The sequence below is a fragment of the Python bivittatus genome, unplaced genomic scaffold (assembly GCF_059951505.1).
Source record: "Python bivittatus isolate LINGU-HERP-01145 unplaced genomic scaffold, Pbiv_v1 ctg000840_np1212, whole genome shotgun sequence".
Taxonomy (NCBI): Eukaryota; Metazoa; Chordata; class Lepidosauria; order Squamata; family Pythonidae; genus Python; species Python bivittatus.
Window position 1 is genome coordinate 17509629 of NW_028277113.1, and position 27840 is coordinate 17537468.

Sequence of the window (27840 nt, forward strand, 5' to 3'; positions counted from 1 at the left end):
TGTACAATGAACCTCCTAAAGCCCTCCTAAAATGTAAGAATAATGCTATGTGTGCTTTACATGTGACATTTGGATATGCCTGTTGTTTAACCAAAGTGGTTTTGTATCAATACACAAGATCTGTTTTTGTTTTTGAAGAAAATAGATTTGTTTTATGAGCTACTTTGCTGAGAAGATACAAAATACGACCTTATGAATAAAAACCAAGGATACTTATAGACTATATTTCATTTTTACAACCATTTATTTCATGTCTAGAGCAACATTAGAAAGCAAGCTATGTCTCATGGGAATGAGATTCACTCTTACAAAGGGGCCTCTGAAAAACTGATTATCAGAGTCCCAAATTCTGTGTATTAATATCATAGCAGAAATAGCAACATTTTAAAATACAACACAGATTCTCCAGGATTTACTGATGTGTTATTCTGCTTCCCAAAATTAGGAAACCTCCTGTAAAATGCCACAGAAGTTTCCTTGAGATTATATACAAATATCCTCTTATTATTTTATTTACAAAATGAATATTACAGTAATTGTAATAACTATGAAATAATGACTATATACTGGGGTGGGCAACTTGCAATGCCACAGCATCCTATTTGTGGCCGCACATTACACTGAGACTGTGCTGCAAAAAAATTGGTATCAAATTAGCTCAATTTGGGTGGTATGATTTGAAGGCATGCTTCAAATTTGGTGAGATTTAAGAATGAGAATTATAATAGTTTGCCTCCAACTCACATTCCCTATCTTAAAACTTCTCCCCAAAATGTAGCCACACTTCTGATAATGGCACCATGTCACAAAATGGCCACCTGTGCCCTCCCAAAGTTTAAAAGGTTGACTTGTTGCCAACTTCTTTTGTACTCTTTGAATCTCTCAAAGGAACAAAGCAAATTCACAGTAAAGCAAATGTGTGGTGAAGCAGCTTTCACTAAGGATGCATTTAGAATTTGGCTCCCATAGTTCCTGGCTATCATGGTAGCCAGGAATTATAGGAGCTGAAGTCCAAAACATGAGTTATTGGTCATCACACCCACAATCTCACACATTTCAGGCTGAAAGTGCAATACTATGTATGGGGACCTAAAATAAACTTCTTTTTTTTTTTTTTTGCGCCAATGAGTCATTTCAGACTCCTGGTGACTCCCTGGACAAGTCCATGCAGTTTTCTTATTTTTGAAAGTGGTTTGCCATTGCCTTCTTCCTAGGGTTGAGAGTGACTGGCTCAAAGTCACCCAACTGTATTTGTGCCCAAGACAGGACTAGAATTCACAGTCTCTTGGTTTCTAGTCCAATGCCTTTAACCACTACACCAAACTGGCTCAAAAGTAACTAGCATCACCAACATCAATTTGTTCTGCAAATAAAAGGAGAAGCACACACAGACATACATTTACACACCCAAAACCCCACCAAAGCTGCATGCTGTGACATTTGGAAGCTAGCAAATTTTATTTCATTTTGGGGAGAAATGCCATTCTTGATATATTTGTGTGTGAGAATTTCTGAAAGAGAAAACTGGGTCAAATCTACTTTCGGAGAAACAAGATGCTGTCTCAGTCATGCTCTGTGACTTGGCATTCTCTCAAAGCTTCCTAATACACAGTTGCTGCGCACCACACCTTCAAACCTTATCTCTTCCCTCTAGATGACAGAAAATAGCCTCAATGGAACAAGAAACCTAAAGATACTGTTTGACAGAAGATCAATTGAGCACATATATAACAGAAAATAGAAAGGTAAAGTTGTTTTATTTAATTCTCTAGGCAGATTAGAGTGGTGAACTGCTAAAACACGAATACCTTTCAGACTGATATTTCATATTACTATCTGACAGAAGAGGGAGTTTCTTTATCAGATGTCATGATCTAGTGCAATTCACCCCAAAACACTTAAACTGAAGCTACATAACTTTCAATAAGCAATACATTTTCCACTTAACTACTGAACTGAAGCCCAACTCTTATAGGAAAGCAGCACTTTGGAACATTTACATAATTAGGGATGGGCAAAAATGGTCCCTATGTAATATTCAGTGTGCTCAAATGCAGCCAGCAATTTAAGACATTTTAAGTTACCATGATGGTCATAATGCCACCTAAGATACCAGTTATCTATCATTCCCTGTACAATGAAAAACATTTTATCACAGCCACTCCACTGCTTTCCTGGATTTCTAACTGGGCAAATGTGTGCTAAAATTCCCCTCACAGTGTGCTTCCTGGAATTGACATATAATTTCTTCATTTAATTATTAATTGTGGCACAATACCTTACTTAGGAAAAAAACAATTTAAATATTAAAGCAGGGTTTCTCAACCTTGGCAATTTTAAGATGTGTGGACATCAACATGCTGGCTGGGGAATTCTGGGAGTTGAAGTCTACACATCTTAAAATTACCAAAGTTGAGAAATACTGTATTAGAGGAAAGAAGAAGAGGAGGAGGAAGTGAAATATTCAAAATATTTCTTCTTCCTCAAAACATAGCACTGCAGAATACAGTGAAAAAGTCTATCCACAACAGTAGAAGATAAAAACCAGGCACAAACAAACTTGCCTACTGTGATTCCAAAACAATATACTTCAACTTGGAGCAAACCCCATTTCCCAAGAACAAACTTACCATTTACCCCTTTGAGACTACCATTAATGCCATCATGCTGCCTCTTCTGTGCGTTCTTGAATTCCTTTAGGGATAAATAAAGGACTTTTCGTACCACCCTCTCCTCTGACCACGGAATTCCATCACTATCGTCCTATTGGGACAAAAGAAGTGAGAGAAGAAATTCATTTGAAGGATCTAACAATGAACATTACTTGCCTGCCAAATGGAGGCTTTAGCAGAACATAAAGAACCTTAGGATCATTAGAAGGCTAAAATAGTACTGTAAAGTTCCTAGCAGAAAGGAAGATTTTTTAAAATGCAAAAATAAATACATATAATGATGCTATCATCTTCTTCTTCTTCATCAACATCCTGTATATAATTTTTGAAAGCAACATTGAGTTTTGGGGCTGTTTTATTTACTTCAAGGGCCTATTTCTTACATTCTATATTTTAATCTGCTAATTCTCATTTACTTTTTCACTTCAAACTTTCTTTACACCATTTTTTCCCATTTTCCTATTCATATCATCCATCATGCTCCTTATACAAAAAACAGACTCTTCTTTCTTCAATGATACAATTATCTACTCTTGAAGCATACTAATTCTACTAGCCTTTTATGAACAAATTTTATTTATAGATCAGATATACATTTATTTTTATTAAATTTTATTAAACCAATTTATATAGCTGTCCATCTCACCACAGGCGACTCTGGGTGGCGTACAATAAAGCTAAAAACAACCAATAAATACATAAAAAAATATAAAAAGCAAAATAAAACAAAGAATAAAAAAGATGCTAAAAATAAGGGACCCACCTCACTAATTCCCCCGTCCCCTGGAGTCCCCAGGCCTGCTGGCATAACCAAGTCTTAAGGGACCTCTGGAAGCTCAACAATGACAAGGCCAACCTTACCTCAGGGGGGAGAAGATTCCACAGTGCAGGCGCCTCAGCAGAAAAGGCCCACCGCCTGGGGCCTGCTAAATGTAGTTCCCTAGGCGACGGGCAGATAAAACTGGGGAGAGACAGTCCCTCAGATAGCCTGGCCCCATGCCATGAAGGGCTTTAAAGGTCAATATCAGCACCTTGAATTGGACCTGGAAACAAACTGGTAACCAATGTAGCTTGCAAAGTAGAGGTGTAATGTGTGTTCTATTAGAAACACACATAACCGCTCGCTGCACCAGCTGAAGTTTCCGGATACTCTTCAAGGACAGCCCCACGCAGAGTGCATTTCAGTAGTCTAACCAGAAAGTGACCAGGGCATGAGTGACCGTGAGTTGAGAAATTTATATCTCATATTGTAGTATCAATATCCCTAATATCCCCAATTTGATTGGCAGCTGCTCCCCAGCTTATGGATTGTAGCAAAATAGCTATGTGCATCTTATAGCATAAACAGTGATGCATGCTTCCTTATCCATGTATTGATAAAGTATCATATATGAAGTAGCCTTTAACCTCACCCCCAGCATTTTGTTATTTTGTCATTTTTCTGCTTGTTGACTTATTGGAAAAGAGTTCTTTGCCCTAGTGTTTCTCAAGGGCTGCACAACTGCCAAATGAGAAGATTAAGTTTGTGGATGACCTTCATTTCAGAAAGAATATCCCAATTCAGTGCCCCAGTTCAGTGAGAAATCAAAACACCAGTACCAGTGATCCATTAAAGAAGGCAAGAACTTATGCATGCTGCATGACAAACACAGTCAGTTTACAGTATAACATCTTTTTTAAAGAAATTAGCCAAGTTAGTGGCATGTCTGCTATTTAAAGCTCAGAACAAGTTACTGAAGACAAAGAACAAATGTTTATCTTCAATTCTATGTCAGATAATTTGATTGTGGGAAAAGCAAAACAGGGAGCAAGATAGTAATAGCAAAGCAAGTTAGCAATTTGGCAGAAGATTACATTGCCCACTAGGGAAACACTACTGTGCTGCAGTGACAGAACATTATGCCTAGATTGCTTTGAACATAAAACATATGCAGATCTGAGCCAAAATTATAGCATTTGCAGAAAACTTTCCAAGGCAAGCATGTCCTATCAAAACTTTCTGTTATGCTACTCAGAACCAATCACTTCATTTTAAAAAAGGCAATGGGAAAAGTAGTGCTGATAAAGATGGTATCTACAAGCCCAAGCCCTCACAAACTAAGAATAACAAACAGCTCCAGTTAACAAATGCAAACAGAATTTGTTATATGATAGGGCTAAAAAAATTAATCACTATATGAGAAGTATTCCAGCTATTCTCGTAGCATGGAAGAAGCCACAGACCACATTGGAGGAACCCTCATAGCTTTACCCCAAATCATCAGTCTGTGAGAAACTAGATTAATGTTAGCCAGGCGAGGAGCCAAAGAATGAGAAGGGATACAACTGTTATGGCTCTCATGTTGCTAAAAGGGAATGTATATTAAGCTAAGGTTTTCAGAATGTAATAACTATCACAATCACAACTTGTTGAAAGCTGGAAAGTAGACCAAGAGTGCACCCTATAATGAACAGTATGAGCAGCATCTGTAAATAGAATAAATACGGAATAACCCAAATCATTCTTATTTCTATGAGAAATGCTTAATACTGCCCATCTGTAACCGTCTATTATAAGTGTGAAGTCCTTGGTGCTCTCTGAGCTTGGTTGTTTGCTTGCAGACAGTTCATTACCTGACTAGGTAACATTATCAGTGCTAGTGTGTGTGTGGGGGGGGTCGCTCCCTGTTCATATACAATAGCTTGCCCTGCCAGTATTGGTGGGGTGTGGTTTTCTCCTTGGTAGTTCCTTGATTAGGGTATTGTTTTCTGCTTGTTTGTCTGGTGTTAATCTCTGCTTATCTGGGTGCTGGCTGCTGGAGAGGATGTGTTCTGGTCTTTTTGTTTTCTTCTTAGTGTCTCTTTTGAATGGTGTGTAAATGTGGTTTATCTCTATGTGTCTATTGATGGCTGATTTATCTGAATGCCAAGCTGTGGAGTCCTTGGGATTCTCTGAGGTTGGTTGTTTTCTTGCAAACGTTGTGTTACCCCGCTAGGTAACATCTTCAGTGATAGAATGGAGTGGGGTTTCCTCTGTTTATATACAGTGGCTTGCCCTGTCAGTGTTGGGGTGGTGGTGGTGTATTTTTATTTTATTTTTTCTTCCCCTGGTAGTTCCTTGGTTAGGGTATTGTTTACTGCTTGACTGTATGTCTGGTGATAATCTTGGTGTTAATCTCTGCTTATCTGGGCGATGATTGCTGGTGAGGAGTTATTCTGGCCTTTTTTTTATTGCCTCTTTTGAATAGTATATATAGATGTTGTTTATCTCTATGTGCCTGCTGATGGCTGCCTTGTCTGAATACCAAGTTTCCAGGAATTCCCTTGCATTTTTGGATTTAGCTTGGTCTAAGATGCTGACAATTTCCCAGTTAAAACTATGGTTAAGTCTGTCCATGTGTTGTGAGATTAAGGACTTTTCATCTTGTCTTCTGACTGCTAGTTGGTGTTCATGGATGTGCACTGCTAGCCTTCTGCCTGTCTGTCCTACATAGTGGCTGTCACAGTCTTTACACTGTGTGTTGTAGATGACTCCTGTTTTTTCTTCTTGGGCTACTGGGTCTTTTGGTTTTCTTAAGATATTTTGGAGGGCTTTAGTTGGCTTGTGTGCTACAGAGATGCCATGTGGTTGTAATAGTCTATTGGTTGTTTGAGACATTTCTGATGTATGGCAGTGTTATCCTTTTCATAGCTTGTGTTGGTTGTGTTGTAGTAGGTTGAGTGGTCAGGCACTTTTTGATAAAAAAAATCTTCCATTTTGTTGGAAGATGTTGTATAGGTGGTCTGTTTCCTTTTTCTGCTGTTCTGGGTTGCTGCAGTGCATTTGCACTCCTTTGAATAATATTCTTACGCAGCTCCTCTTGTGGGAGGTTGGGTTGTTACTTTGGGAATGGAGTACTTGGTTGGTGTGGGTTGTTTTCCGATAGACTTGAGTTTCTAATTTGCTGTTGTTTCCTCTGCTGATGAGGATATCCAGGAAGGGTAGTGTGTTGTTGTTTTCTTCCTCTCTGGTGAATTTTATTCCTTTGAAGATGTTGTTGATAGTTTCGTGTGCTTTCTCTAGTTGTTCCTTTTTTATTATAACAAAGGTGTCATCTACGTACCGGATCCATACTTTTAGTTGTACGCATGGAAGTGCTATAGTTTCTAGATGTTGCGTTACAATCTCTACTATGAGTCCTGAGAGTGGTGATCCCATGGGTGTGGCCTCTGATTTGTTGGTATATTTGTCCATCAAACAGAAAATAGGTAGTGAGGCAGAGGTTGATGAGGTCCATGATTCTGGGTATTTCAATCTGGGTGTATTTGGTTAGGTTGGGTGCATTGTGGAGTAGTACCACTGACATGGATTCTTTTGCTAGTTCTGGGTTTATGGATGTAAAGAGTGCTGTGACATCAAATGAGACCATAATTTCATCTTCATCTATGTGTACATCTTTTCTGGAGGCACTGTAGTGGGGAGTTGATAGAATATTCACTCCTCTGTGAGATGTCCAAGCTTTTTTGTCAGTTCTTTCGCTATGTTGTATGTTGGAGTCCCTGGTAAAGATACAATTGGTCGGACAGGTATGTCAGGCTTGTGTATTTTTGATTGTCCATAGAAATGTGGGAGGATGGGTCCACTGCTTTTCATCTGCTACTGTTCTTCTTTTGTGATATGGCCTTTCTTGGTTAGGTCATTAAGGGTTCTCTTGATCAGGTTGTCTAGTTTCTGTATTGGGTTGGTGTTAACTGGGATGTAGGTTTCTTTGTCCTCTAATAATTCTTTGGCTTTTTGTAAGTATTGTGATTTATCCATGATAACTGTGGTTCGGCCTTTGTCTGCTGGGAGGATGATGATGGTTTGGGCCATCTTTAGGCTTTTGAGGGCTGCTCTGTCCTCTGATTTGAGTTAATGCTGATTCTGTGTTCTTCTGATATGTGGTATGCCTTATGTTTTCTTGGGTCTCTGTGTTGTCCTGTGGTTTTAAATGCTGCTTCTAAGGCTGCACAGAATTCTAGCTGATTAGGATTGCCCATGTTATGGTTGAGGCCTTTCTGGAGGATACTGTGTTCTGCAGTGGATAGTGGTTGGCTGGACATGTTGACTACCCATTTGGGTTCAGGTACCTTTTTGTTTCTGGGGTTTAGTTTGAGCAGTTTAGTTTGAAGTTTGTTTTTTTTTCTTAGCTTGTCTTAGGGATGTGGCCTTGATGGTGGTTGTCAGTATATTTGTGTGCTCTGTATATAAACAGAGAGCAAACCCAATCCATTCTAGCACTGAAGATGTTACCTAGCCAGGTAACGAAACATTTGCAAGGAAACAACCAAGCTCAGAGAACACCAAGGATTCCACAGTTCAACCGTGAGCTACATATATTCTCTTCTAATGAATACCAAGCTTCCAGGAATTCCCTAGCATTTTTGGATTTAGCTTGGTCTAGGATGCTCAGAGTTTCCCAGCTGAAATTATGGTTGAGTCTGTCCATGTGTTGTGCAATTAAGGAGATTTCATTGGGTTTTCTGACTGCTAGTTGGTGTTCATGGATGCACTCTGCTAGTCTTCTGCCTGTCTGTCCTACATAGTGGTTATTACAGTCCTTACACTGTACGTTGTAGATGACTAGGGTTTTTTTTTCTTCTTGGGCTTCTGGGTCTTTTGGTTTAGTTAAGATATTTTGGAGAGCTTTAGTTGGTTTGTGTGCTATGGTGATGGCACGTGGTTGTAATAGTCTGTTGGCTGTTTCTGAAACATTTCTGATGTATGGCAGTGTTATCCTTTTCACAGCTTGTGTTGGTTGTGCTGCAGTGGGTTGAGTGGTCAGGCATGTTTTTGATAAAGTTGCGTGGGTATCCATTTTGTTGGAAGATGCTGTGTAGGCAGTCTGTTTCCTTTTTCTGGTGTTCTGAGTTGCTGCAGTGTGTGCTCGTTTGAATAATGTTCTTATACAGCTCCTATTGTGGGAAGTTGGGTTGTTACTTTGGTTAGTGTGGGTTGTTTTTCAATAGACTTGTATTTCTAATCTGCCATCATTTCCTCTGCTGATAAGGAAATGCAGGAAAGGTAGTGTGTTCCTTTTTTCTTCTCTTGTGAATTTTATTCCTTTGAAGATATTGTTTCATGTGTCGTTTCTAGTTGTTCCTTTTGTATTATGATGAAGATGTCATCTGTATAACAGATCCATACTTTTGATTGCATGCTTGGGAGTGCTATAGTTTCTAGACTCTGTATTATGATCTTTGCTATGAGTCCTAAGAATGGTGATCCCATTGGTGTTCCTCTGATTTGTTGGTTTATTTATTTATTTAGTGTGGCTGCCCATCTCACCAAGGGACTCTGGGTGGCAAACAACATTTTAAAAATAAAAACAATTAAAATAATACAAACATTAAAATATATAGCAGCCAAGAATAAAGCACCCATGATAATGACTAAATTAACCATGAAATGAGTCCCTACACACACTCAGGCCCCAGGCCTGAGCACAGAGCTAGGTCTTTAAGGACTTATGAAAAGCCAGCAGGGTCGGGGCCATCCTGATCCCTGGAGAGAGAATGTTCCGTAAGGCAGATGCTATGGCAGAAAAGGCACATCTTCTAGGCCCTGCCAACCGGTGTTCCTTAGCCAACAGGACCCAAAGCATGTCCATCCTGCCTGACCAGATCAAACAGGTAGAAACAACTGAGGAGAGATGGTCCCTCAAGTAACCCAGTTCCAAGGCATGAAGGGCTTTAAAGGTGACAACTAGCACCTTGAATATTTGGATATTTGTCCATTAAACTGGAAGTAGGTAGTGAGGCAGAGGTTGATGATGTCAGATTCACCGCCCCTAGTCAATTTCACCCCCCCAGGCACAGGCAGCAGAAAAGGGGAAGTCACCCAAACCGTGAGTTAATTGCCAACAGGTGGCGGTGGTTAACTCCAGGCGAGAGCGGATACTTTGTATCACAGCCGGCTTCCCTCAAGCGTCTCAGACAAAGAGAACCGCAGCGGCTCGGAAGCGCAACGATCAGCGTGCAATTAAGAACTCCCGGCTTAGCCTGCAGAAGAAAAGCCCAACGAATGCAACAGCTCCATAGACAATGGACAAAAATCAAAGGGGACAAAGAACAGGACTGAATCTGCCATTTGGGCGAGGGGGAGATTACCGCGGGTAATCAGTAACTAGGCAACAGGGGGAAGCGCGGGAACGGGGAACCTATAAAACGCTATGTAATCTGTGCCAAGCCAACCCTGGCTTTGTTTGTATCTAGCTGCATTACACCCAAGTAAACTTCTTTTGCTGAACCTGTGTTTCACAAGAGTTTCACTGGAGCTGAATGTGGTAATTCTTATGGATGAGGTCCATGATGTTACCTAATCGGGTAATTAAATGTCTGCAAGCAAACAAACTCACAGAGTACCAAGGATTCCACAGTTCAATTCTGAGCTACATATATTCTCTTCTACTGTGTCTATTATAAATAATAGTATCAAAAGATGAAAAAGTAGAACATTAGAATATATGTTCCCTGAACCCAGTTTTTCTTCTCTCTCCTTATCCCTGCCACATACACCTTTAATCTATCTTTAATTAAAGATTATATCATTACCAATAATAACAGTTAATGATAGAGTTTGCAGTTTGGATTCAAAATTGGGATTTTAAGTAAACCCAAGAAAACAATAGTCACACTTAATAACCATAGGTTAAATTAGCTCAATACAATTTTGTTAAATAAGAAACATTAAGTAATATAATATATAATATAAAACATATTTGTTACAATCATGCCAGAGAAATATCAGCCAGATTGAAGTAGAGGCTGTACTCCTGAACATGCAACAAGGGTTAAGGAACTGAAAGTGTAAGATGTAAGTAGGATCAAAAAGTTATAGTTGTGGGTTATTTTTATAAACGTGCAAACAAAAATAAGTCAAAATGTAAAGTGAAGGTTTTTTTTTTTTTTTAATACTCTAGAGAAAATCACAACATTATTGTAGTCAACATATAAGAACTTCAGGACTGCTTTCATTATAGGAGGTAAATGAGATTTCTTACTTAATCCAGATTGGAAATGAATATGCTGTGCACATTGCTCCTTTGTTCCTAATTCATGTTGTATGTGAGCAGATAAAATTAAGCAAAAGATGGGTAAGTTTTCCATATCTAAACAACTAAGGTTGAAAGTTTTTTATTAGTCTATCCATTCCTACTTTTTGGAAGTATCCAAGTAACCAGATAAAAACCAGAAAACATGACTGTGCAACCACTCCTAATATATTTTATCACTCTATAATTTATGCCTACTATGCTCAAATCATACAAATAAAAAGTTTGTGCTCAGATGCTAGCAATATAACCAAGCAACAGGATGGTAGAGACTGTAATACAAGAACTGTTACAGAACTAACACTTTTAACATTTAAAATCATAATTCTGAATCGATTAAAACTAGTTTCTTTTTCATACTGGGGAGAGGAGGAAAAAGAATACATTTATCCAAGATATGATGAATGTAGAATTCTTCTGGAAAACAAAGATTCCAGAGTGTAATTAGCCAGCCGAAAAACTAATTAAGATGTGGAAAAGCATACAACTCCTGGCACTGTTTTACTGCCAGAATAAAAAATAGGTTTAAATAATTTAAAAATTATTATTGGAAAAACACCGATCAGAAGATTTAGTGATCTATGAAACACACAGTTCATCTTCTAGGACAGTGCTATCTCAGTCTAACACAGAGACACTGAAAAAAAAGACTGAAACAAAAGGTATTTCTGATATATTGGTGCCTAGGTTGTAGAAAATGTGCGATTTAAATACTGAATTAAAATAAAAGGTCTTCTTTCTGTAGATGACAGAAGAATGTGCAGTAGTTTCTGTGTGAATGGAATTCCTTTTAAGTTTTAAAAACTAATCTATACAATATCAACATATACAAGTTAATCTATTATTTCCCATCTTAACTGAAACAAAATTCTTTGCTGCTGATCTTTGCTTTGATCCTGTCCACCTAATAAATCACACTGAAGCTCTTCCGGCTGCAAAATGATACAAATGTTTAGTGATCGATCACCAACATTAATATGCTTACATGCTCAGTTCTAACAACATATAAAAGATGTTGAGACCAGTTCATTCCTGTATGTTCATGAACTATTCTAACAAGGAGCCTTGAAAAAAGATTGCTGTAACGTAATTCACACAGTATATAAAAAAATCTTTAGTTATTTCACTTAGAAGAGAGGTATAATCCGTTCACCATGCTACTGCATTGGGATAATTTCATTTGAAAGCACCACAGCTTTTGGTATCAGTGTCTTCCTGTTAACATGCTAGCAGATATTAGTTTCCTAAGGATTCAAAGAAATCCTTCAGTCTCCTTTGAATCAAGCTCTGTTCTTGGTAACTTTATAGACATAGCCATTTGGTTGACTACAATATGGAAATAATTTGCATTTCCATTTCTAGGATGGCTTTTCAACTTCCCAGTTGAGTCAACAACCCTGGTATTCCATAGAAGTCTCCTTTCCTAATACTAACCAAGCTGGACCATGTTCAAACTTTCTAGCCTAGACAAATGCTGACGCTTCCTAAAATAGTCTTTTATCAAAACAAAACAAAACAAAAAGCAAGACTGATGTAATAAAGAAGCTTTAGAGAAGAAGCCACGTTATTTGTTTAATCTTATGCAGAACAACATGTGTGTTTAATTTATCAGAAGAGGGGGTTCATAAGGTATGGGAATAGCTTTGAACATGTTTGTTATTACTTGGAGCATCTGGCAAATTTCCAAATCTAATCCTGGATACGTCCCAGTTAAGGACCTCCTGAACTGTTTTTCATGTAAGGTCCTTGAGTATCAAAGCCACCATCAAACAAAATTCAGCAGAAAATCAACATTCCTCTCACCTCTCTGAAAATATTTTCAAGGAACATACTCAACAAACAGGCATTTAAAAGGTCTTCCTGCGTATCAGTCTGGGAACACTAGGAAATTATGTTTCCAGTCCAGATTATAAACAATGGATGGAACATACACAGAAAACTCAATATAAAACTTATTCTTGGATTTAAAGCAAAAATAGACTACGTTTTCTTCATTTCACCCCCAAAGGGAGCATTAAATATTTGGAGTATTTGTTATTTTTCAATAAAAAAGATATATAATTAGAAGATATAAGGATAAATTTCCTTTAAAATATACATCCGTTGTACGTTAGGATTGTTAGAATGATTTTAAACATGAACAATCACTCCCAAAAGGACTGAGCCTAGCCATAAAATCAAATTAGCTCTCAAATACAATAAAGAACAGAGGACAGTAAAACAAAGGACTGCTGCACTATGGATTACTTGTTTTTTAAAAAAGCTTTAAGTAAATATTAATTTTAAAATTTTTATTTCTGTTTAAAAATAATGTATTTATAAATAAGCATGTCTACTTAAACAAGTACAGTATTGAATGTATAAAAATATTTTTTATTATTTCTTTATGGTATGTACTGTTTTGAAAAGCTGATCAAATTTGTGACCTCCAGGGAAGAAACTGCGAACTGAACATGGCTCCAATGACCGCGGCTGAATGAAGAGTAGACTGACTCTTCGTAATTCCTCTCTGGACAAGGAACAACATCCATACAGTTGCTCATTGTGAAGAGACTGCAAGATAGCAGTCCCCAGTGGGTTTAGAGCTCTGGGAGACAAGGCAATAGCCATCTTTGCTCACACCATGGTCAGCACCTTTTCAAAGGACACTAAGTTCACATACTTCCTTTTCTAATCACAGTCGGAAATTGCTTATTGCTTTTCAGCTATTAGGAACCTTTGGAACAACAAGTTTCACAGCACTGGGTGAGTTTCCTTCAGTTCTTAGCGGAAGAAGTTTAAATACAAGTTTAAGGACTTTATCCCAAAATATGTATTTTTAAACAGCAAAAGGGTGATTATAACTTTGATTTTGGAAAGCTACAAATGGATTAAGGGTCCAGATGGATTTGAAATAAGATTTTGGAATTAATTATAAGAATCCTTCCCATGGGAAAATGCTTTTGTTTTGAATTCTTTAAAAAAAACATGATAGGATGGGACTTTATAATAATAAAGGATAGTTGGACACTAGAGGGAACCAGAAGGAACTAAAGATTACAATTAAAGGAAATGAACTTTTAAATTTGACTTACTAATACAGAATGGAGCAAAATACCTTAACATTAGATATATTGAAGGATATTTTTGAACAATGGACTCAGAAGTTAATTTTAAGAGTGTCTGCCATTATAGATAGACTGTGTTTAAAAGATGTTATGGAAGAGGAACACGTTTTACTGGACAACACTGCGATTGATCTGAAAGTGGATTTTAAAATGACATGGAAAAAGATGGTATACTGGACATACAAAAGATACTGGCTGATGTCTTAATAATTAAAAGGGATATACAATAAGAAATCAAAAGAGTGACCTGGAGTGACCTTTAACTTTCCTATATTGGATTTACAAAAGAGACTTGTTAAAGCTTTGAAGAATTTTGTGAGAAAGGACAAAGAAAAAAAATGAAAAGGACTCAAGTCCTAGGATATTATTTAAATGGATTAAAAATCAGGATTGTTAAAAGTAAAAGGAAGGAATATAAAGTTGGTTTACTTGGTCAAGGTTAAAACAGACTTTCTTTCCAAGAGTGGATCTGTGTGAATTAACAATTGATGTTAATAAGTAGATTTCTATAAACAGGGTACCTACACTCCTGTAGGTATTACTATCTAACCAAAACAATCATGGCCAAATAACAATGGGAGCTCCCTCTAGACTCCTGTTCAAGTCATCTATTTCATAAGGATGCCACACAGATTCAGACTTGCACTATGCTAATCTTGGGATATAACACAGAGTAAACCTCTGTGGCCATCAATGACACCTGCCTGAAGAACTCCAAGGGTCATGCCCACCCCTTGTTCAAATCAGGTATGGCTTTGTCCAAATCGCATGGGGCCTTCTCACAAGGTTTTGGAAGGCTTCTGAGACTTCTACAACCTCACAAGAAGGCCGCATGCAATTTGGACAAGGGGTGGGCACGGCCTTCAAAAGAAGTCCTGGCATGGCCAACAGCTGCCTCACAAAAGGCCAGGCTGGGCATGCCTCGTCAGCAGCAGCAGGAAGAAGACGGTAAAGGTCAGCTGGGGGTGGCAAGGCCAGCAGGGCCAGTGAGCACAGGGCAGCAAGGCTAACAGAGGTGGTGGAGTGCAAGGCGGCCAAAAGGGCAGAGATTGGGGGGGGGGGGAGATAGGTGGGGGGGAAATTGAACAGAAGGTAGTCCCTTACTTTACCAAGGCTTGAGGTTGGGAGGGACCAAGCTGGGAGTGGCCTGGATCAGGATAGGTCCTCGCCTAATGTCAGGCCCAGCCCAAGAACAATGATGAAACAGTCCAGTCTAGTACAGTTCCTTTATTTGCTTACACCTTATAGATAGAATCTTGCCAAACTAACTCTGTACTACAACAACTAGTGGATATACCCTGGGAGATTTTAGGGAGTGGCTATCCTAAATCTCTTTCTCTTCTCACATTCCCCCTGCGGACTGTGTTGCCTCTTGCCTCCTTCCCCCTCCTAGAATTCACCCCCTCCTTCCTGATAGCCTCGATTTCCCACATCACTCTTCTCCTCGTAGATGCATTCCATCACACCTAACAACTGATGGGATTCAGTTAACGACAGCAACCACAACTCAAGGACTTCTGTATCTCAGAAAACAGACTGACTCCAACCTCAGCACTGCCCTCAAACTTGCATTTCATGAAATATTTCTGGTTGGAAAGCCAGACTGCATTTGTTAGGTATATCATTAATTATGATCTGCTGTTTTCACAAGAGATTTGGCTGTCCGAGGATCCTTTTCTGGATGGTTTTGCGGCATTTTCTTAAGGGCACTCCCAGGTACTAAAGAAAGCAGACTCTGTGAAGGTCTGGATCTGCTTATCTCTATGCCAATCTAGGCTATAATCACCACCCTTTTATCATGCAGGCACTATACAATAGCTTTAATAGATTAATAAAATAAAAACAGATTTTATCAATCAAATTTATATACCGCCCATCTCACTGTATAAATGACTCTAGGCAGCTTACATCTGATGTATTAAATTTATATCTCCTTAATGGTGCCATGGTAGGTGGTATATATGAGTATACCTACTGGGCCAGATTTAGGTTCTCCACAATTGCTGTGTGACATCTGTGTTTATGGTTAAATTCAGAACTTTAAGACCTGTTGAAGCTTCATTCAACTGACACCCTCTAGAGATATTGGGACTGCATCTTCCAGAATATCTAGCTTTGAAAGATTTCTTGTGATGTCTTGCAAAGACATCTAGAAAGAAGCTCAGATGAAATCCATAAGGCCCAATAACATCAGTCCCTATAGTGACTCTGGAGAGGGTTGCTCTTCCCCCAGAGGTGGTTTGTGACATATACACTCAATGCCTGCTCAAGCAACTGGTGGTAGCCACAGAAATGGAGGCCTTCACCCAGCTTCAGCTGAGGAGCCAGTTATGTCTCTACCTGGCCTGGGAACCCCTGACAACTCACACCCTAATCATCCCTTAATGTGCTCTACATAGGGCTGACTTTTGAAGATGACTCAGAAGCTGCAGCAGTACAAAATTCAGCAACTAGATTGCTGGTAGGACAACCCACAAGCACAGAAAAATACCTCTATCAAAGTTGCTGCACTAGTTATCAATCAGCTTCTAGGCCTAATTTAAACTGCTGGTTGTTACTTTTAAAGCTCTACACAGTCCAGCCCTAGGATACATTACACAACACCTTGTGAAAACTGATCCCACTCATCTGGTATTCTAAAACAGCCTGTTAAGAAATTCCACTCCCACCCCCCATAACTTGCAAGTTGATGATGGGTATTGATGAGATGACAATCCTTCTCTCTGTATCTCCCACTTTACAAAACTCTCTTCCCCAGAGATACATGTGGCACCAGCTCTCCCTGCATTTTGAAAATTAAAATAGTTCTATTCCACCATGCCTTTGATACAAGTTGATTATATATTATAGAAAATGTATTAGTTTTACCTGCTTATGTTATATTATGTAATAAAAAAAATATTCACCACCCAGAATCCATCATAACTAGAGTGGGTGAGCAAAATTGTTTAAATATTAAAAGATAATTCTGTTTACATGCAACTAACACATAAAATAGCATCTGTATTATTTTCATAACTATGGAAATGCATGGCTAGAAGAAATTTGACACTGCTCCATTAATTTAGTGTTTTTATTCTCAAATTAGCAAATCAACTTGTAGAAATACTGAAAAGCACCTGGGAAGTATGGCTAAACCAGTGAGACAATATTCACCCAATTAGCAAATGTACACATGCCTTTTAAAAATTAAAGTGAAGATTCTGGGGTCCTAATCCAAACGGTTGTATGCTATTTGCCCTGGAGAAAAACCTTCCACTGATAGAATCAGTAGAATCTCTTCCAAAAACAAGTAGCAGATGTGCTCACATTCTACTCTAGATCAGGAGATATCTTTGGAACACTGGTGGAGGACACCAGTAAATCTAATTCAACCCCTTTCTACACACTGTAGTACAGATAATATGCAAATATAAATCCGGCACTGAACCAGTGTTACTTTTGCTCTGATGTTTTTGCTGACCATTGTGTCTACAACTCCACTAACCCAGAATGCAGTGAAAATACAATGCTGGACCTTTTATTTGATGTCTCAGAACTAAATTCAGTCCTTTAGATGGCAGCCTGTCTTGAATTTAGCAAAATGATTAGTGTTTCAAAACACACACACACACACACACACACACACACACACAGACACTACCCTGACAATAATCTCTTGTTTGAGTTCACAGTGTATTTCAGATTCACTCAAAATGCACACAGTCACAGTCAAGGCTTCATCCCTAATAAGACTGTGTTTCATCATATGCCAGTGGTCATTGTGAACAATGGCTGGCTGGCTACCTTAGATGAACCAGGATCTTTGGATACCTTATCTCAAGACATAAGTTACTGTTCTACAACTCTCAGCTGCAGCTATAATGCATAAAGGGTATTCATGAAGGTGATTATTAGAAAAAAGTATCTGTATGCATTAAGAAAAATTACATGGAAACTTTTTAGTAGTTGAAGGACTCAAGAATAATTTACTATGTTGTAGAGCACAAATAAAATAACTGATCATTTCAGCTTTGAGGCATCTTCTCTTCTAAAGTTTCAGTATACATACTATTTACAACATTCCTCTTGCCAAATTGCTCTGAGTTCTGTATAGTGAAAAAACATTTTCTCTCCCTTAAATTCAGTTAGATTTGCACAGTCATGTTTAAAAAGAATGGAGTGAAAGGTGTATGGCACTCCTCAAGAGTCCACCGGTTTGGAAGCATGCCATCAATTGTCTATTCTCTTTTTGAAGACAGAGCGAATGTAAGCCAATGCATGAGAATTCACTGAACCTCATGTTTACAGTGAGACAGAGCGAATGTAAGCCAATGCATGAGAATTCACTGAACCTCATGTTTACAGTGCCTCTGTTATGTTTTTAAGTGGCAATGTGATATTGTGTTAAACCTGTTGTTATGTGGGGATGAGGAACTAAGATGTAAACAATTTAACTCCACAAAGGCAATTTAATTAGCCTAATGTTCCCTTTTTTAGTACTTCAGAAGAACTGACAGAATGGTCTTTTTATTCAAAGTCTAATAGGCATTCAATCTAGAAAGAAGTGGTAAGCATCAGTTTGCATTAACTAGCTCACTGCCTATTATTATTAATCTCTCTGAAGAAAAGTTTAAGAAATTATTGAAAAACTATATCCTTTCAATGTATATTTATAAATTATGAAAATCATATATTACAGTGAAAACTTAATTTAACTGACCAATTAGGGGAAGAGGTATTATTTCTAATTGTCCATCAAATCAGGAAAAAGTCATCTGCAGTGACAACATTATGCACATTATGCAAATTACATGCATCATTTTATATCATGTGGATAATGACATCACTATGCATGTAATGTAATTTCACCTGTTGCATCTGAAGTCTATTGCATCAAGATCTGCTAAATTAAGGTTTCACTGCACAGTATATGCAAATCATATTCTGTCTGTCTATTGGCTACACACCTGACAAAGAAAAAATCAATTTTTTGCAAAAGTGTAACAGGAGAACACAAAAACTATTTTTCCTTCCTTCCTTCCTTCCTTCCTTCCTTCCTTCCTTCCTTCCTTCCTTCCTTCCTTCCTTCCTTCCTTCCTTCCTTCCTTCCTTCCTTCCTTCCTTCCTTTTGCTTTTCAAGAATAGGAAGGCCAGTCCTATTATAAAGCAAGCCAGAAACAATCCATTTCACATTCCATATATAACACTGAATGCCATCCATTAATCTCTTGATCTTGTTTAACACAATAACCATGAGATGTTTTTTAAAATGGTTGTTTTATTGCCATTTTATTTGGTTTGAGAAATAAAACTCAGTGACAGAAGTTATCCAACATTGTTTTTCCGTTTTATAACTAATCTGAAGCTTAAAACCTTGGTCAAGATTCAAAGGATTTATTCAATCACACTGATTTGCCACTAGATTCTGTGAATGCCTGCTAGGTAATAATGTGGTCATGTGTTGACCAGATGCCCAATAGATCAAAACAATTTCATTAACTTTAAGAGCAGTTACCCTTGGGCTCTAAACCCAAATCAACATTCAATGTATTTAAATTTTATTAGATACCCACAAAAAGAGAAGAACTGACATAAAATTAGGCCAAAATCCAACTAGCCCAGCACCCCACCTTTGTATACTGATGAGACAGATGTTTCAGAAAGCTAAGAGGTAATTCAGTACATGGCAAGCCATCTTCTATCCAAGCCTATGTCTTGCATGTTGGTGCTGTTTTAGAACATAAACAGATGCTGTCCTAAGCCAACTTGGAGGCTCTGGGGCATTAAGAAAAATATAAAAGAAACCATGAAGTATTTAATATCCCATCTAGATGACTCTTTGAAGAAACACAGCAGGCAATAAAAACTCGATACTTTTAAGAGTGTACCATACACGTATCCACATTTGTGGCTCCATTTACCCTTCTGTGAAAGAGAAATAGCATATAGTAGCATTAAAATACTACTCTTTTTGTCAAAGCACTGCCAAATCTGAATGCTCTGGTAATCCAGCTAGACCACAGTACATATAAGGTCTTTCTGGCTATGTTCCAATTCTATTTGGGACAGAAGGCCAGGCTTTTAAACGTGGGGGGGAGGGAGGAATTACACAACAGGAAGCCCCTAATGGAGGGGGAGAGGAGGGAGAAAAATACTGCCTGAATAGATTGAAGGGCAAAGAAGCCTAGCTAAGGATGGAACACAGATTTATTCAGTCTGAAGAATCCTGAAAGAGTACATACATCTCAGGTTTCCAGAAATGCAGAGGTCTTTTTTCTCCCCTAGCGATTACTTTCCTAGTATCTTTTCATCTTTCAGTGGCACAGGAATACATAGCTACTATACTTCACTGAAATACGTAGGATCTTGCCTTTGGGTTCTGTAAACTCCCTCCAATGAGGGAAATATGGTAGAATATAAATGTAATATTAAATATAATAAATACACAGAGTCAGTAAAGAAGACTGCAAGAACCCCAAATAATGATGAAGCCAACTATCAAGCTTCTTGTAATCATTGTTAACTGCCTCAGGTGGTAGTTGGGTATACCTAATATATTTACACAAAAGAAAGGGAAGTCTTCCAAATAATTATATCTGAAACTGGGGAGAGGGTCTTTTATTGGCAGAATATAGGCAGATGCTATTTAAAGGAAAGAAAAGAGACACCATCCTGCAAGTAAGGATTCTAGAAAAATGGGTATATAACTCCAAGGATCAAACAACAACAGAAAGTCCTCTCCTGCCTCACTGTCAATGTTTTCTCTTCGCTCATGAAGTACAGCCAAGCTCTGTTCAGGTGGTATTACAGAGGTAAGTCCTAACTTTCCCAAGTTCCACCAGTTCAATCCAATCTTTTCCACTGGTTGAAAGCTGGATATCTGGGGAAAAAGAGCGTGTATGTCAGGCTTGGGGTTTGGGTGGTAATTCTTAACTAGTTATACTTTATTAATATGGTTATCTTTCTTCCTTCCCTATACAGCTGCCTTTCCCCCACCATCTCCATCCAGTTTTCTATCCCCCTTTCCTTTTCCTTCCCTTCCCTTCCCTTCCCTTCCACCAGATTATACTTCTTTTGGATAGAAAAGCTACTAATGTTCCCTATAAATCTATCCACAAATTTAACCATTATTTGCTTCATTCCTAAACTATTCCCATGTTCCCAATTATAGTGTTATTTGATCTTTTTTCTAATTGTTTGAATTCTACAAGGCCTTCATAACAACAACAACAACAACAAGGCCATGTGATATCTAAAGGGTATCTGGTTCCAAGATGCAGAATAAAGTGGCTGTAGTTAAAGCTTCAACACCCCACTATGGAATCTATGGCTGCTTTAAAGTGATACTTTAGAAGACTACTCATATAAGCAACTGTCTTCAGCTGCCTAAAAGAGATCATTTTCCAAGGACACCACTTAAAAGTAGATGAGATTTTGAGTTTCTTCAATCGAGATCACCTCTTCATAAAATGAGTTCAATTTTTTTGAAATACTATGACTTAAGCAATTATCTCTAGAAAATGCATAAAATAGGTAGGAATAGGGATTATGCAGCTTGTATGCGATGTAAATTTTCAAATTAACCCACTAAAATATTGTTCATGTTTTATCTCACTGAGTCCTTAGTGCAGTGGCCTTTTATATCCTGTCACTCTCCAAATATACTGGATTTTTAAGTGTTACACATTTAAAGAGTTTTAGGTTGAAGAACTTCGGTTAGGGCCTGTTGTCCCCAGTCTTTCTTTTCATGTGACAACTCACAAAGGTAGCACAAACATGCTCCTTCAAGTTTCTTTCTCTCTCTTTCTCTCTGTCCTTTCATTTCTTTTGCCAAAATTCTTTAAAGAATTTAAGGAGATCCTAAAGAATAGAGGCAACCTTCTTGATTGACATAGTAGGGGGTTTCTGCAAAAAAACAAGATAGGCAACTGAACAAGGGGGGGAGATGAATTGTTGCGGAGTAGAGCTTATTTCCCTTCACTCCCATTCTTCCTCTGTACAGGCTCTATATCATCTTCCCTTTCTTGCCATCGTCATTCTAGCTTTTGTGCTTTCTGACAGGTCTGTTCCTTAAGCTACCACTTCAAAGAGGCTCCTTAAGACACACACTGCTTTTCTGGCCTCAGTGATTCCAGCTTACACTTCCTTCTTCTATTTGCATTAGTTATTTTTCTCCTCCTCCTCTGTCCTCTCTATCTTACAAGGCTCAGCTCCTAGAAGACTTAGTAGTTTATAACACTTCAGAGATGTGCACTAACATAAATTCCCTGTGTTTATAATACATATTAAAATGCATTAACAGTAGCCACCAGTTCATCTGTACCTCATGCACTGCAAACAATCCAGGATTTTTTGTACATTGCCTATCCTTCTGTTAACTTGGGCCTGAGCCTCCCTTCTCAAAGTTTAATGTAGTCATTCTTCCCCACCATAACATGCAGTAGTACACAGACCATCCTACTGAGAGTGTAGGAAAGTTCCAGCTGATTAAAACTTGCCTTGCCCCAAAGCAACAATCAACACGGAGAGATGGTTAGTCTGGAATACAAACCAGAACACTGAAAGAATCATTGGATTGCTGGAGTATTATAAAGTCAGTATTAGAATGACTACTATTAGAAGATCAAAGAGTTAGTGATCATTGTACAAAATAAAGTTCATAAAGGGTCTTTCAGCACAATTGACTTCACAGGATTGGTGCTGTAGCGAAAAATAGGAAGAGGGAGTGTTATGCATGCTGCCTTGAATTTCTGAATGAAAGGCAAGATATAAATCAATCAAACATTTTTAAGTTGAAATATCAACAACCTTGTAATAGTACACAATTCATTTTTACTTTGGAAATAAGTAAATGGGGATAACATTCATACATTACTCTATAAATTAAAACTATTCATAAATATTCCTCTTTTTTTTATAAGTTACGTGGCTACATAAATAGTATGCAATGGTTCATACATGTTACTCTTACCAAATCAATAGCATTTTTTTTTAAATAAGGGTGTGCAAAACAAGTTTTGAATTGTTTCGAGCAAGAAACTTCCTGAAATTTTGCAAAAGTCTCATTTTGAGTGCAAAACAGCTGTTTCTTATGCAAAGCCTGAAACTTTCACACTGCTAAACATGCTCAAAATTGCCCATTTCACATTCAGAACAGCACTTTCAGACTAGAAGTGGGACATTTCATAAGGTTTTGCACTTGAAATGGTTTAAACAAAACATTAGGTCAGACTCAGGATTCAGTTTTGGGGGGCCCATGTGCACATTTAGCATTTTTTCAAGAAGTGTTGTGGGTATAATCTCTATAGAGAGGAAAAGAGAGGGAAATAAAAATAAGAAATGGGGAAAACAAACAAGAGAGACATACTGCATTACCTTTTGTGTCTGTGCATGTAAAGGAAGAACAGCAGAAAGAGAAATGTGAGACACATGCTCCTTTTTAACATTCAGTGAAGCAAACAGGCAGTACTTTTTATAAAAATAAACAATCAGTAATTTGTTTGGCAAGATGTAAACAGTACTTGTTGCATTTATATTTCCCACTTTTTCTTTCAGGAGCTCAGGGCAACATATGTATTTCTTCCACCCCCCTTTTACTTCAACCTTGGGAGAAAGGTTACAATGAGTGCTAGTGGCTGAATTTACGTATCATACTAAGCCACACTTTTGTTAGATATGGCTTGGTGAAGAAGCATAGTTTACAGATCACATGGCTCAGTACACACAACAGGTTAAGCCAAAACAAGCAAACAATACTGTAGCTTAGCATGATCACTGTCAGTAACTAACCCAAGGTCATCCACTGACTTTCCTGGATCAGTGAAATTCATGCTTCCCAGATCCTAATGCAAGGCTAGCAGACACTATATGCACTATAGAAGACCAATAAATCATACTACAAAGAGGAAGAGGCAGAAAAAAATAAAGGGGCTGCTGGCAAAGCTGAAGAACCAAGTTCTCCATCAGCAATATATACAAAGTTTAGTGGAAATCAAAGATCTTTGTAATTTCTGTTCAATTGTTTCCAATCCCCTCCCTGGCTTACTGTAGAAATAGAAAACTGTCTACTGGGAAAGTAATTCTGCTTCCTGTTTGGCCCTCTGATCATAAAAGGCATCTAAGAGTGCTTTGATTATATACTGAAAAAGAGTCAAACATATAATAGGGACAGAGCTCTGCACAAGCTTTTCTTATTCTTCGTGATGCTGCAAAGGGCCTTTTGGATCTGATTCATTGCATTCCTATGCTAACCATGCTTAGATTAAAAATGTTATAAATTAGATGTTAAATGGAAGCAACTGAAAATGTTTGAGAGTGGTACCAGGCAAAGTTATAAAGAGAGCCAGGGCTTCCTGTGTGTGAACTGAGGAGTTCTGTTATGTTCTTTCGTAAGAAAATCATCAACCGTAGTAACTGCACTGCAGGTTTCTTTTTCTCTCCTTTTTTAACCAGTTATGTTCTGCTTAGTGAGATCTATACTTTCAGTTATTTCCAGAAATGGAGCTGATGTTGATTTGGATTATATTTATATAACTAAACACTCAAGCCAAAAAGAGAGGCTAGTGTATTAAAGGGTAATTTCCTGAAAGCTGGATCTCAGAATATGAAAAAACAATTTGATCAACTATTTTATACTTTCAAGCTTCTTTTCTTTCCACCAACAGCTGCTTTTCAAAATCTTTATGCAGCTGCAATAGTTTCAGAATCTCAAAAGGATTTTAAAAGATAAATATATATTTCCGTTAAACAATATTACAAATTTTAAAAAAACGTTTTCTAAATTCACCCTGTTTAAAATGTTGGGTATGGAATTCCAATACTTATATATAATTTTCTATAACCATTCTTAATACATATTGTGAAATTATTTTGCTTCTCCCTCCCCTCCATTGCTACCTCCTAACCTCTTGCCTGGAGAATTCACAATATACTTTTACACTACCACAATACATATCTAGGATAAACTTGTGAGGTCCAATAATGAACAGCTAAAAATAGCCTCTTGGAAATAACAGTGTGTAAGGTTACAGAAACATTAGATCATTTACTATAGAGCAAAAGACAAAAACATTTCAGAAATCTGGTATATAATAGAAGCAATCTGCCTTGTGACAAGAAGATACATATAGTACAGAGGGGAAATAGAGAAATAATTACATCAACAGCTATTAAAGTCCCGTGGGAAAGAATACTTTAGCTGTAATATATGCCTAGATATTTCTTTCCATTTCTGAAATGACTTACACTTTTTTTTAATAAACACAGCAATGTACTTATTTAAACTGTACATAAAATTGTTCAGAAAATGGCAACATTATAGAATGCATCTCTCTCTCTCTCTCTCTCAAGTGAAATCAGAGGGAAAAGAAAAAGTAGGCCTTCTTGAGGCAGATACTTTTTTCTAGAGGTGATACATTGGAATACACATTAAATGATGAACATCAGGCATGGTTAGTGTTTTGCCAAAAGTAAACCAAGATTGCCAATACAGAAGCATCTCAGCACCACTGGAAATCTAAAGAATTCAGCGATTAAGACTAATCCAGGGGAACAGAAAGACACACACTTCTGCATGCCTTAGCCGTACATGTTTTCCTTCTAAGCAAGCCAGATAAAAATCAGCTATATAGGGGCTATCCCTCAAAAACAAATGCACATACGCATGCACACGGAGACTGGAGTTTCCAACAAGAGGAAAGCAATTTCTCTTGTACATTGTTTGTGACAATAAATAACAAGGAAAATATAATCCACCTTGTGTCTTGCAAGTAAGGCAAAATAAAGTGAGATACTTACAGTGCAGTCCTACTATGCACCAAAGTGAACAATATTTTGTTTGCTTTTGTCACTGAAATATACTGTGCAACTTAGATATCTGTAGACTTTGTCTATAGTTACCACATCCAATGGAACTTGCAGACAACATCTTAATTACTGGTTTTGATTTGCTTGCTTGTTTTCTTTTGCAATGGATTGACAGGAGAGGGCTCGAATGAATGCAGGGGAAAGATGAAGCATACCTGGGAAAATGCCACCTTTAGTTACATTCTACATATTTAGCAATTTTTTCCCAAGACAGTTAACATTTCTTTTTCATCGTGAGAGCAGAAAATTTCTCCCTTCCATTTTTCCTGCTATTAACATTTAACATTCATATGCTTAGGATATAGCATCTTACTGCACAGTCAGTAAGCAAGATAGCAAAATTTTGCAACCTGGAGTGTTATTTTATGGTTTGCCACAGAAACATAAAAGGAAGCAGATGTGCCTGGATAACATACAAGAACCAGCATAACAAACGACAAACGTGCATCCCTCTAATATTGGCAATATATTAGGACACAGCCAACTGATTCCACCCCTCCAGAGCCACATGGACAAAGTCGTTCAGAGAAAGGAATGTCCACATATCAGCTCTCTAAAACTGCTGAAGGCATCACATTAAAACACACTAGTGTGAATGACCTCCTCAGTTTGGCTTGAGTAAGTCCATATCAATAATTTACCAACTTATCAGCAGAGATTTCGATTGAATGCTGTTCAAAAGGCTAGAGAATTTCTGGAAAAATTTAAAGGAGACATGGAAGGGGTTCAAATGGAAAATGCAGAAAAGATTGACCAAAAATTGCAACAGACAGAGGAGTTTGAAAAAGATGATTCCGAGTTAAGTGCCTCTGGTATGGACTTTGCCAAACTATTTGCGTAACCATGGATTATAAATGTCTAACGTGGAATATAAATGGGGCAAATTCCCCTAATAAAAGGAAAAAATTATTTCACTATCTGAAAAAAATTAAAAGAAGATGTAATTTGCTTACAGGAGACTCGTATTAGAAGTAAAGACACGAAGTATTGACCTTGTAAAAATTTGGGAGAAGAATTTATTTGGGCAGGACCAACCCCCATTTAAAACCACAATTAATAGTGACTGATTAACATGGCAGATTTGTGGGGGTGGAAACTGAACTACAAGGACTTAAAACTTTTGTTTTGGGACTTTATGCTCCAAGTGGAGATAAAGGAATTTTTTTACAAACAACTTATGGAACAATTGATAAACCTTTCATATGAGAACTGCTGTTTGATGGGAGATTGGAATGGTGTTGCTTTCCCACAGTTAGACAGAATATCTGAGAAGAAAATTAAAAATACTCAATGTAAATTACCAAAGATTTTTAATATGATGGACAATTTAACTTTAGTGGCTATATGGAGACAAAAAAAAATGGCAATTCTACGGAATATACTTATTTTTCTGAAAGACATAGATCCTTTTCAAGAATAGACATGATATGGAATTCAAAAAATTTGGCTAGTAGGACAACTGAAGTTGAGATTTTACCAACAATTTTTTCTGATCACAATCCAGTGAGTTTGACTCTTAAAAGGAAATCTACTACCTTTAGATGGAGATTAAATGAAACGTTATTACAAAAAGAATGGATAGTGAAGGATTGTAAAAAGAATTAGCAGAATTTTTTGAGAACAATTTAAACAAGGGATTTAAGAACAGTCTGGGATACAAATAAAGCTTTTATTAGAGGTTATTTTACTCAACATAATATTGAATTGAAACAACAAGCACAAGTGAAAACACAGGCTATTTTGCAGATTAAGAGAAAAGAGGAAGAATTAAAGAAATCGCCAACAAAGACAAGTATTTCATAACTACAGCAATACCTATCCATGCTGACAGTAAGAGAAATGGAAACTAAAATGAATTATGTCAAACAAAAGAATTTTGAATTTGCAAATAAACCAGGGAAATGGTTAGCTTATAAATTAAGGAAGGAGAAAGAAAAGAGCTGATTCTGAAGGAGAGAGATATGGTTTTGAGACAGATAATGTGGCTATACAAAAAGCTTTTAATCAGTATTACTCTAATTGGTATAAAGGACTGGATATTTCTCTGGAAAAAATAGATGATTACTTAAAAGTTCAAAATCTACCATGGCTGACAGATATACAAAGACAGACTATGAATGGGCCTGTAACAATAATGGAGCTTTCAGAAACTATAAAAAAGAT

The 27840-nt window shown here is 37.5% G+C and overlaps 1 protein-coding gene across 1 annotated transcript in view; it reads right to left on the bottom strand.

The window, feature by feature from the left end:
- Positions 1-27840, bottom strand: part of JARID2 (jumonji and AT-rich interaction domain containing 2) — a 242979-nt gene that overhangs the window by 119523 nt on the left and 95616 nt on the right. Inside the window, exon 2 of the mRNA XM_088130622.1 lies at positions 2631-2763. Within this exon, the coding sequence (XP_087986748.1) occupies positions 2631-2763 (133 nt within the window). The remainder of the gene's footprint in view (positions 1-2630; positions 2764-27840) is intronic.